Here is a 12803-nt window from a genome sequence, read left to right as displayed (position 1 = left end):
GTTTTGAACAGTCTAGTTGAGCATATGCATGTCTGGTCAACATATAATGAATGAGTTAAGACAGGAATGGTACAGTGTTCTTCAATTCAAGCATCTAAGACGAACGAGGAATTGGTCGTGCATAAGGGGGCGCCGCTCGATAACCTAATCCCTGGGAATCCTGAGCCAGTGGGAGAGCATTCTCTTGATCCTGCTTTACCGGGATCTCCAGCCTATGGGGTCCCTGGAGGAACAAAAAAGGTTTTTTTTTCTCGCAACCGATCGCATTCATCTTCAGCAACACAGCAATGGACAGCGTGCTGTGCGACAGACAATGAAGGTACTCCCTACTTACCGTGAAAATGTACCGTGCATAATTTTTTTTTAAAGGAGTGGATTAATTTTTTAACGTCTCGCGGTAGATTCATTTCTGTTCCAACGAAGGAATGGATCCGACAGTTCATTAACAGTTATCTATGAAGGCAGAAGAAAGGCTGTGTTATTCTATGTGGCTCCAAAACAAATGCAGACTATGCTGGAATCAGTGGTTCCAATGCGTTTCCTCTGCCACTATATTACAACGGGAAACCCGCATATCCTCTCGCTCCTCTTATCTTTTTGCCAATATGCCGCCTCGTCTTCCTCCTGCTTCCTGCCGTTTGTGACATGACAATAAGGAGGAGAAAGAAAAAAAACAAAAAAGGGACTAGTCTGGACCCGAATTCAAACAGAAAATTAAACCTGAAGACAAAAGACAGTATAAAAATTGACGCGCTCAGCAAGAGCGACTACTGAAGGTGCTGAATTGTGCACAGCCTCTATTTTCAACCTTTTTGCTTTACTTAAATTATACACATATATATATATATTAACCCTGGAAGGATGGGTTGCATTCAGAGTATAACTTGTAAATCAAGGATACGACGAGAGAACATAGTGGTGTATGACGTTTCTGCTACGATTGATCAATGCCCAACTATAATAGAAGAAAATTCTCCTATTGTTTTACGGTACAAGACACCATACTTCAAGGCATCCGCTCGGGTGGTGATGCCTCCCGTCCCCAGGAACGAAACGTGGGTAGTTGGATGGATTCAAGCTTGCAACCAAATGGAATTTTTCAACACTTACAGCGACCTCGGAATGTAAGGGAATTTAACACGGTATAGTATATGAAATGCACTGACATTTAATTCTGCAATGCACCGTGTTATGACAATATAGAATTACCAGACATCAGTGGGTATTGCAACATGACCAATCCAAAAAAAAAGACAATTTCATCACTGGTTAAATGGATTGCAAGTGCAACCCAATAAACTTACATAACACCCCATCTTATTTAAATATATTTGCACATCATGGTAATAATACTAATTGTACAATTCGGCTGTGGTGAATAGGTGCTATAGCTTCAACCACTTTAATTAGTATTACTGTGCATTAGTGAGAATTGTATGTAATTCATTCAGTAGCAAATAAAGTGGAGATTTGGTTTTTGTATGCGGGGTTTTCATTAATTTGTCACTGCATGGTCACTCAACGCGTTCCTGTTCTGTCTTTGCGGCACACTATATGCTTGATACATTTCTGTTTAAATTTAGTGATGGAAGCGTCATTAACTGTGCGCTTATTTATGTAGCTAAACAGTTAATTTCTGTGCAGACCAACACTTTCAGACTAAACATGTTCACCCGCCCACGTTTCTTTCTATGGAATGAGAATCGTGCTTCAGTGAGGCGGTTAAAGATGACTATATATTACTGCAATTGCGGTATTAGATGTCTTGCAATTGACTGTCTACCACGCAAACAATTAGTAATGGTTTATTTTAAAGAAATCAAGATGCATATTTAAAGGTACAATGTCAGGGTTATCTATGATTCACATCACGGTTTCAAATCAATTTCACGAATTCAAATTAAACTTAACAAGTCAGTCGTGATCAGCGTATAGTTAGGCTGATATCTGAAGTTGCTCAATCATTGGCTACTGCTACTGAACTTTAAATAATGGTAATAGTGAAATGGCTATGGACATTAAATGCATTTTAGTATTAAAACTGCAGGCAAAGTGGGATATTGCAACTGGAACTTCCGCATTCTCTTTAAAGATCATGAAAAGCCAGACTTTATTCTGCAAAATAAAATAACGTAAAATATGTTGGACTTTGATTGGAGCTCGCTTGTTAGGCGCTGGCGTAAAGGTTCAGTCCGACAGACGGTAAAATTGTAAGTTCCAACATACTGCCTTGATACTTCACGGGGAAACAGTCTGGGATTTTTTTTTTGGAACCCTTTCACTAACAACACAAAACAACTCCAGGGAACCTATGACATTTCTCTTCTTGCTTACAAATCGATTATTTTTTTAATATCAAAATCGCGTAGCAGTAAGCCTAAACATTTACAAAATTTGAAAATTAAGGCAACACCTTTCCCATATTTTGTAGAGGTTTCTCTTTACATTTAAAGTTCTGTCACTTTCCATGAACCTATGTTTAAAATCTAGCGACGCCCAATTAAAAACGGCCTCTGCTTTAAAAACGCCAGCAGTCTTTATTGACAGACTTGTTATTGAGCGCACTCACCAGGATGTTAATTTCAGAATACGTGAAATTGACCTGAAATGGACACGTGCAGGGGAGGCTGTAGAAACGGGACACTGTAGGCTGAATCTTCCCCTCTGTGCTGAAAATCCCAAACAATGCTGGACGACTGGAAAGAGTCCTGGCAGACGCCAAATATAGAAGATCTCCAAGTTCTTTACATAGCTGAGACCAGTGATGTGATACGGATAGCTTGCTGTTGTCTTGCATGTCATCTCACCGTCCTTGCTAACGAAGATGCCTTAAAACGCTGTCCTTCACATCATGATACTATATCTTCATGTTCACCAAGCATGTATCTGTCACATTCCTTGCCAACAAACTGAATCATGTTGACAGATCTTTAAACCAGCAAAAAGAAAGTGCTTATTTGTGTTATTACTGAGATCCAACTATATCAAACTACTTCAATAGCGCAAAAGTTAATAGATAGCGGTTATCTGTCAATAACAACTTGCATTTCTATCACGTCTTTAAAGTGGTAAAGAAAAATGTCCCTCGGCGCTTCACAAGAGCCATTATCAAACAAAATTTGAGACTGAGTCACATAGAGAGATATTTGGACAAGTAACCAGAAGCTTGGCCAAAGATGTTGGTCTCAAGGATCGACTTAGAGGAGGAGAGAGAGGTGGAGAGGTTTAGGAAGCGAATTTCAGAGCCTAGACAGGGCCTAGACCGCTGAAGGCACGGTGGAGATGCAAGGGAAATCGTGGATGAGCAAAAGGCCGAGCAGCAGAGATGGAGGAGGGGGAGGGAGGGGGGTTGTGGGGCTGGAGGAAGTTACAGAGATAGAGAGGGGCCATGCCATGGAGGGGGGTGAACACAAGGATGAGTGGCATTTAATCTGTTGCATATATTTAGTTTAATTTTAAAAGCTAAATTGAAACATCTTTCCTGTGCAGCCTGGACTTAGTTCCTGATAGGTAAATCTATTGTAGCCCCCTCGCCCCTTTTACTTGCTGCTATTTGTTTGCCCCCACCCTAAATTTCTGCTTTTTAAAACCCTTCCAATGGCTGAAAGTTATTTTTTTTAACTTCTTACAATTCTGCCGTGCATTATCGTCGGTTTATAGGGCAATCGATTTGTTGATTATTCCATTTTTTATACAGAAAACGTATTTGGGGGAGCAACTATAATTGTCGTTGTCTTTACAGCTCAAAGTGTAATGTTTGCCTAATTATTTTTGTGGATGAGATTTAGATTTAGGTTAATGTTTCCACAGAGTGCACTGTATATTAAAATGACTCAATTTACCTAATTAATTTATTCTACAGTAATCTTCAGTTCAAATGAGCTGATTACTTTGTCTCTCTTCATATATAGCAGCATTATTATAATTCGCCAAGTCTTCTAGCGAATATTAAATATTGGCTTGATAAAATTTTTATGAGCATTGGAAATCCGAGTAATTCAGGATTGGTAGATCGGGATTATGCATTTAAAGACGGTGTCTGGCTCAAGAATTCCATACACTCCATTCCTTATACAGGGAGTAAGTAGCAACCCATTTGGTGCATTGCACTTCTATCCTTGACTCACAATTATGCTTGGCTCATCTGCGCTAAAGATCAAGTTGTCCTTCCTAGGCGACTATACTTCTTACAGAGAGACAGATGCATTTGCAGTGGTGAATATGTATTGTTTTTACTGTCCTGTACAGCTAGTGTACTGTTTGTAACCTATGGAGAAACAGTCCTTACCACTCAGACACGACTCCGCTCTCGTTAGTTATATCCTATCAGCCCACTTACTGTCACAACAGATAACTATTAGCAATTCTAATATACACCCGTGGATATTAAGTATATCAAAAACCTTGAAGAGCCACCTTATATTTATCCTTCCCTAAGTAAAATGTCACATCACCCAATTAATGACAACAATCGCTTGCTTAAATTAAACATTTGGTCAGCACCTGTCAATTCCTAATCCTTTTTTTTTAATGGCGTCCATTGGGAGTGGGATGGGCGTGGGGATGTCGAGGGACTACAATGATTTGCTGGCGACTATGGTTTTCTCATTAAGAGAATATTTCTGGATGATTGAATAAAGACTTCATCTCCAGTCTAATACAAGGATCTCACTTATGTTATGGAGGCTTGCAGTGTGCTAATCACCCTCAAACCGTCCCCGTCCCCGCTCCACTCCCACCAGCGACACCCCAGTTCAGTACATCGCCGATTCCCTTTTAGCCTGCAATGGAACGTTTCAGAACCAGCTACCGCACGTTTCACCTTTTCAAACTAGACCTTGGTGAACAGCCGTATCATTATCATTTGCTTTCACACAAGTCGGATGCAACTCCTCCAACTGACAATGTCATCAAAATCTCCGCAAGGCCATTGCCAGCTGCTCAGAGGAGCGACTTCACTATATCATGATGGTGTTTTTATTGCACGCTGATTTATTCGAACCATTTCTATGAAGAACAGCACATTTTTATCGGTGTGAAGCCTTGCAGCTGTTTTTGCTGAGCTTATGGTTATTTTCTGGGAGGAGACGGTTGGCAAATTGAAAGGCTTCATAAAAAAGATTCCACTGTAGTAACATCAATAAAGGGCAGTTTTAATCAAATACAAAGCATCAGATTGAAGGCGCAGAAACTAAAGAATAATAACTGCTTCGAAAGTAACCCCATTCATCGTGAACTGTTCATTTTCTTGTATTGATCTAAGCCATGAATGGAAAAAAACATTGAGAAAAAAATAAACAGCATCTAAGTGTCCCTGTTGTAATTTAACTTTTCCTGTCGCTTGTCTATTAGACGGAGCAATTTTATTTATTGCAGCAAGCTCTGGATGGAATGCATGGTCCAGATAAGATATTGATTTTTGTGATGTTCTTCTTATAAGTTAAAATAAATATTCAGCTATTTTAGATTTCAGTCTTTTGGAACAATTATGTTGTTAAACAACGGTTTAGTGATAAACCTGTTGCTTCACATTATGGGACATAAACAGTACCACGACTGAGTTATATCATGAGCCAATGTTGGCCTAGCCGCTTTCCTTGTAAAGTCAAATTTTTATATAAGAACATAAGGAAATGTGGAGGGACAATAGTCACTAGGCGTATCCAATAGATTTATGTTCACTTTGTACTGTCAAAGACTCTCACTACATGTAACATGTCTGAAAAGAGAAAACTCATCGGGTTAGAAATTACGTAGCATCCCGTTTGGGGCGATAACTTTTGAAATCTCGGAAAAGTATCGCCAGGCGATAATCATTTTCTGATCCCGGGAAATTCAGCTTTAGGGCTCCAAGAGGGGAGTGGAGCACTAAATTAAGCCCTAACCACTTCTCTTAGGGCGCTAAAGTGCGAGAGCGGGGCGGTAACGGCAGAGCACTGATCAATGTGGAGCGCAATGATACCGGCATCAGAAACTGATTCCCTCACTTAAAGGGAAGGGCCAACGATGGTGCACAACATACTTCTGCTCAGTTCTGTGTTGAAAGGGGACCTGCATGATTGCCATTACAGCCCCAAATACACTCAGGGAGTGGAGGCTTTGGACATCTGGCAGCAATAAAGCATCGAAAGCTTTCAGCATGCACAGGACTGGTGCAAAGAATAAAGTTTGACCTACCTGAAAACCACTGCCTTTAATTAGTGCTCCCCAAGTGGCCGGTTGAGGTGACAACACCTCTTCCTGCCGTCGCTGAAGCCCGGCAATACAGCAGAGGGTGGGGGGGCAATTTCACATCCAGGGCGGTAATGGGGCGCTGCGTACTTTTTGACGTTACGATCTGCAAGGTGCTAGAGGCCAAGGCGGTAAGTGTTAGTGCAAGTGCTAAACCTGCAGGGAAGTTCGCAGGCATCGCTGAATTCGCCACACCCAGTCCAACTTGTGGCTCAATCTTTCACAATCTATTATAAACTTCTTTGATAAGATTAGAGGGGCAGTGTTATGACTTTGACACGCAATGGGAGCAAACAGCGGAAATTTGGGCTCAAAGGTCAGCGCCCCTGCTCATGGCTCATATAATTTCCCATCCATTAAAGTTCATAACTGGAAAATGGTGCTGGTTACAAATGGAGGACACTGGACATTTGTGACCAAATTCCCCATATACGCTGCTATCACAGGAACCTAGAGTAAGCGAGCAAAATCACACAATGTACTCTTATATTACACACACACACTCACACACTTACACACACATTATACTCATATACTCATACTCTTCTTGCAAAATCATATCTTGAAATCTTTAGGAGTTGAAATTGCCCCTTTTTGCGAAGCCCGTTAGCACTTCTGAGGGTGCTAACAGGCCACAAATTACTTTTCGCCTGTGGCGGGGCACTACCAGCTCCCGTGAAATTGCATGGGAATTAGCAGAGGCGCTGCCATAGTAGCAGCATCCCCTGCCGGTAGCTCCCCGGGCCGCTGTGCAGTCATCGACATGCACAGCAACGTCTTAGTGCCAAGCACGACCCCTTTCTACCCCGCAACGGATATTGCCTTGCAAACGAGGCCAACATCCACTCATGGGGTGGAAATTAAAGGGAAGGTCAGGAGCACACCGCCCCGCCATCTTGACGGTTTGGCCAACTCATTGGTCGGCCCGACGAGTTTTTCTGTTGCGTGATCCGGCCCACCATCATGCAGCCCAGCACTCTGTTTTGGGTGCTGGGCTGCAGCCTTGGCACCACGCTGCCCTGGTGGCCTAGTGGAGGCCATCAGAGGCCCGGCAGAGTGCGCAGCGACCCTCCTCTTTAACCAAAGGGGAGGAATGTTGAAACGCCACAGCGCTACGTGGAGCATCTGCATAGTGCTGCCGATCACTCCCCAGTACCGCCCCAGAACCTGCCACAAGAGGAAGTGAAGTGCGCGAGATTGGGCTCCAATTCCTCTGAGGGGCGGTAACCGCAATTTCGCGGTCGAGCCGGGACCTCCACGCCAGGAAGTCCTGCCCCAGTCAGTTACCGCCCCCAATTGGGGCCTGGGGAAATTTTCCTCCTTAGTCTCTTTTGGGTTTGTCAGTTTTGTACAGGTTACAATAGTCAGCCATATACATTTTCCAACAAGTTCAAATTTAAACTTCAGATTTCTTGGCAGTTTGTATTATGAAAGATGCTAATGCTGGGGAATAATACTCTTTCCACTTTTGGTATCGTCCTTCCCATATAGTGCAAGCAAGCATAGAAACACTACCCAGCAATGTATTTTTAGGATTTCCCATCCAAATGAACCTAGTTCCATTTGCCACATTTGCTCTGCTTGCTGTCCCCATTGTCAATGTAATGTAACTAGTGCTAATCATGTGGACCATTACCTACTATGGTTGAAAGTGCCTAGATTTATTTTAACTAAAACTGTTACAACCAATAGGAAGTTTGAAATTCAAGCCCCAGAGGGTGAGTTTGCTGCATAAAATAATTCCCTTAATATTAGTTTTTAAAATATATAGGGACTCCTTCTCAAATCCTTTTCCTAAGGATGCTCTGCTTTAAAATCTTAAATATTCTAAAAATGGGATTTCATTTTGACTTTTCAAAACGTCTTTGTGTAAACCTTGTTATGGTTTAAGTTTTCAATTGAGATATCTTGGGCCAGCGGGTTATGTTACCTGAAAACTGCAACTCCTTCCTTGTCAGAAATAGCAAGGGATGGGTCTATCAGAATAGTGTGAAATGTTTCTCTCTCCACAGATGCTGTCTGACCTGCTGAGTATTTCCAGCATTTTCTGTTTTTATTTCATATTTCCAGCATCCACAGTATTTTGCTATTGTATGAGTGTAAACTGTTGTTTGGTTTCTCTAATGATGATAGCTTTAGGGGTACGGTAGCATAGTGGTTATGTTACTGGACTAATAAGCCAAGAGGCCTAGACTAATAATTCTGAAGATGTGAGTTCAAATCCCACCACATCAGCTGGGGGAATTTAAATTCAGTTAATTAAATAAAACTGGAATTATAAAGTTAGTATAAGTAATGATGACCATGAAATTACCGGATTGTCAGAAAAACCCAACTGGTTCACTAATGTCCTTTAGGGAAGGAAATTTGCCGTCCTTACCCGGTCTGACTCCAGACCCCCAGCCATATGGTTTGCTCTTAACTGCCCTCTGAATTGGCCTAGAAAGCCACTCAGTTGTACCAAACTGCTACAAAGAAGTATCATCACACGGATTGCAACAGTTCAAGAAGGCGGCTCACCACCATCTTCTCAAGGGCAATTCAGGGTGGGCAATAAATGCCGACCTTGCCAGCGACGTCCATATCCCATGAACTAATAAATAAACAAAAACACAAAAAACTCCATCAGATACATTGGGTAAATTTGTATTATTTAGGTAAATAATTGCACTCATCTCATGTAATCTCGAGGAAAAGGATGCAGTGACTGACTACATTTTACATTTTTTCCTCCTCGTTTCTCTAAAAGATATGGATTGGCTTGATCTTATTAATGAAGTGCCAATATGACAAGACTTGACCAACTAATTTGTTCTTCCTCAATTAATTACATATATCATGATATGAGTGGTACTCCAGGGGTTAGTGCAAGACTCTTTTAAAGCGATAGCCTATCCAGGAGTGACATGGGCACTACAACAACAACTTGCATTATATAGCGCCTTTATTGTAGTAAAATGTCTCATAGCACTTCACAAGAGTATAATCAGACAGTGATTGACACAGCACCAAAGAAGGAGACATTATGATAGGTGACCAAAAGCTTGGTAAAAGTGGTAGGTTTTAAGGAGCGTTTTAAAGGAGAGAAGGATGAAGAGAGGGAGAGGTTTAGGGAGGGAATTCCAGAGCTTAGGACCCAGGCAGAGGAAAGCAGAGCTGCCAATGGTGGGACAAAGGAAGTAGCGGATGTACAAGAGGCAAGAATTTGAGGAACACAGACCGCTAGGAGGGTTGTAGGGTAGGAGGAGGTTAAATAGGTAAATCATGAGGCTTTTGCTTTGGGAAGGCAGCTTGAGGCAGTTAAACTATAGACAGGTGACTGGTGGAATGAATGTATCTTTGCTTTCAAACTATCTCCCACGAGGAGCAGAGCAAACAGTGCGGTACCTTATATCTATTGACAGACTTAGTAATGAATTATACATTTCTCAGTAGTTGTGGACACATATAGCCATAGGCGATGCGGTACCTTTTTTATTACATAATTTCCCTTTCTCCTCAGCATGTTTAAAAGTATAAAAGAGCATTTTGATGAACTAGCACAACTTGACTCATCAACTGCCTTTTCTCAACATCAAATAACTAAGCTACTCCACAGCGGTGCCATAAATCAGACATAAGATATATTTCTGACAACGTCACATTACTCGACGATAGTAATGTAGTTAAAATGCAAAATGTACGGGTCAGTTATTGTACCCACTTCCTCGAAATTCAAATACAATCAAACCAGTAGTGTGGAGAAGGGGTGAGGTTGCTGAAACCCGCGAAGATAGCGGAGATCCTTCCTATTTCCTAGTAACAATTATAAACTTGGATTATGCAGCAACATCAAAAATACCCTCGCTACAATCTCTAATAAAAATTCAATTCAATATGTTAAAAGTTGACCACTCGTCGAGATAAACCTATCTATAAATTCCACCTCAATATTTTTCATTACTGCAAACACAATTAATTTAATAACAAAATATCAAGAATCAACAAAGACCACTCAGCCCATTGAAGCTCATCCCTTCCACACCCTAATTCTCCCACTATAGAACCCAGCGTTTTGAATGCTATTATTTGAAACGTCAACGCTTTATTTATTTGGTTAGTAAAATTCAACTGAACGAATACTTTGTGAGTTAACTCCAGCGGCCTACAAAAATGCTTACATATATTTATCTTTATCCAGGTCTAGCTGGGAACTTCCTGATTTGCGAGAAGGCAGGGTTAAAGCTATCAGTGATTCAGATGGAGTGAGCTATCCATGGTATGGCAATACCACAGAGACAGTGACACTAATCGGTCCAATAAACAAGGTGTCTCGGTTCTCAGTCAGCATGAATGACAATTTTTACCCGAGTGTGACATGGGCGGTACCTGTGAGTGAGAGCAACGTGTCACAACTGACCAGGATTAAAAGAGACCAAAGTTTCACCACCTGGCTGGTAGCCATGAACACAATCAGCAAAGAGAAGATTATACTTCAGACAATCAAATGGAGAATGCGCGTTGACATAGAAGTTGACCCATTGAATCCGTTGGGCTACCGCGCTAACCTTGTTGGAAGGACACAGCAGGAACAGCCTCGGATATTAACCAGGATGGAGCCCATACCTCCAAATGCCTTGGTGAAGCCCAACGCAAACGACGCCCAGGTTTTAATGTGGAGACCCAAACGTGGTCTACCCCTAGTTGTCATACCTTCCAAATAGTACCAAGGCTGCAGCCGTTTAAGGAAATCTTATAAGGATGAGATTTTTTTTAATACACCTCCTATTTCATTCAGCAGCAAGAAATGAGCAAGGTTGGATTTTATTTTTTTGATATGTAGGTTATGCACTTGTTTGAAGGAGGTGAATGAAGCCTTGGTTCAAATGTATATCACGGGATCTCGCGTGGCTGTTTACAAAAGTCATTCGACTGTACAACCGTTCTGGTAACACTTGATTCTTTTTGTGTTTTTTGATAAGGCAAAGTTCTCAGTCCAGATGAACTGGCCGCGGTGCTGAAATGTGACGGGAATAAGGTGCCACTATTTTCTAATTGCCTGGGGCCTTGTGTTGCTCCGCAGTGCAGGCTTCAGTCAGACGATGCTTCCTACTCTTATTACTTGTCTATTTATTCGACGGATTGATTGATAACTTTTTTGCATGCACCTCGTGTTAAGACGATTTATGGTTCGGAATATCCGTGTGCATTCAGTTCTTGTGTCTTGTGAGTAATTTCGAGCCTATAATCACAAGTGTTGCAGTCAATTGAATGACTTTTTATATTAAAATGGCAGCATTTATTTGGAATGTTTTTAATGGGTCTGCATTGAAACCTTAAGGAAATGAGGGGAAAAAAACTCCCATTTGACGCTCTGCATTTATTTTGCTGTGATTGTTTTTTCAAACTTTAGGTGTCAAAGTGGCCGGGACTTTAAAGCATTGTGCCATAGGTTTCAGTGACTTTAACCGAAAGATTTCTTCAGCATACCCATTCCTTTTATCTCGGCACAAAAAACGATGCTCTTGGAGAAAAATAGAATAATTTAATTTTAATTTTAATTTTTTTTTGTCAGTTTCCGTTGTCACAATACCGAAGACAAATGTTTGGTTAAGATTTCTGCTAGGTAATACAATGGTTCTGATGTTATCTAACTTAATTTGGGAAGAATAAGAGTTTTCAGCATATGTGCCAGCTCATGAGTGGGAAACGCCTCATCTCGTTAGTCATCAGATATTTTCACGTTATTTGATATGGTCCCACATTGTACCTTTGGCACGGTGATTAAATCGCAATGCTCTGTTGACTAAGCTACATCAGCTGCAGTACTGGTTGGTGCGGACAACTATTAACAAGAGGTGCTACAGCCTGTATTCAGACTGGGCAATGAGAAGTAGCGGTGAGCGTGCATAAGAATGGCCTTTTCCTATATGTCACCAGTCATTCTCAAAGCATAACGTGAGGGCCTGGAGGAGCTCAGCGACAATGCGTCATAATCAACATCTGTCACCTCAGTCTGATCCTGGCTTTGGTTAGAACTCAAGGAAATTAGATATACGCTTTAAAAGGAAACAACAAGGCAGGGCTATGGGGAAAGAGTAGGGGAGTGGAGCGAATTGGTAGCTCTTTGAGAGAGCAGGCATCGGCACGTTGGGCCGAATGGCCTTCTTCTGTGCTGCATGATTCTATGATTCTATCTATGTGACTGGTTCGACATGAATCCATGAATCAAAACCATTGTATTAAAAAACCTCATACTTTAATTTCCCATCTGAATACTGTAAAAATTGCGTTTACCATCTGAATATTATACAAATTGTGTTTCATTATTTATAAGTCAAGTTTTTAAAAAAGTTTTTTTAAAACTGCAAATTGAGTCCATGATGTTGAAGTCAAATGGGAGGATGCAAAATAATAGGTATTCACCTGGAAAAAATATGAACTGATTTGTTGTGTTGCTAAGAAGCTTGGCTTTGCAGCGTGCCTTATAAACTAGTGAGATCTGCAGCATACCTGGCTCTCCCTGGAGCACAGATGTTTGGCAGATGTTTGGCTCACTAATCTGTGAATTGGAGGTTGAAAGGTGACAAGCT

The 12803-nt window shown here is 41.3% G+C and overlaps 1 protein-coding gene across 1 annotated transcript; it reads left to right on the top strand.

The window, feature by feature from the left end:
• Positions 1-861: 861 nt before the first annotated feature.
• Positions 862-10934, top strand: LOC139268160 (protein FAM78B). Its single transcript, XM_070886205.1, has 2 exons — positions 862-1124; positions 10412-10934. The coding sequence occupies exons 1-2, from the start codon at positions 862-864 to the stop codon at positions 10932-10934; spliced, it is 786 nt and encodes a 261-aa protein (XP_070742306.1).
• Positions 10935-12803: the final 1869 nt, after the last annotated feature.

The sequence above is a fragment of the Pristiophorus japonicus genome, chromosome 8 (genome assembly GCF_044704955.1).
Source record: "Pristiophorus japonicus isolate sPriJap1 chromosome 8, sPriJap1.hap1, whole genome shotgun sequence".
In the NCBI taxonomy this organism is placed as follows: domain Eukaryota; kingdom Metazoa; phylum Chordata; class Chondrichthyes; family Pristiophoridae; genus Pristiophorus; species Pristiophorus japonicus.
Note: the sequence above shows the minus strand (reverse complement) of the source record. Positions and strands in the feature narration are given on the sequence as shown.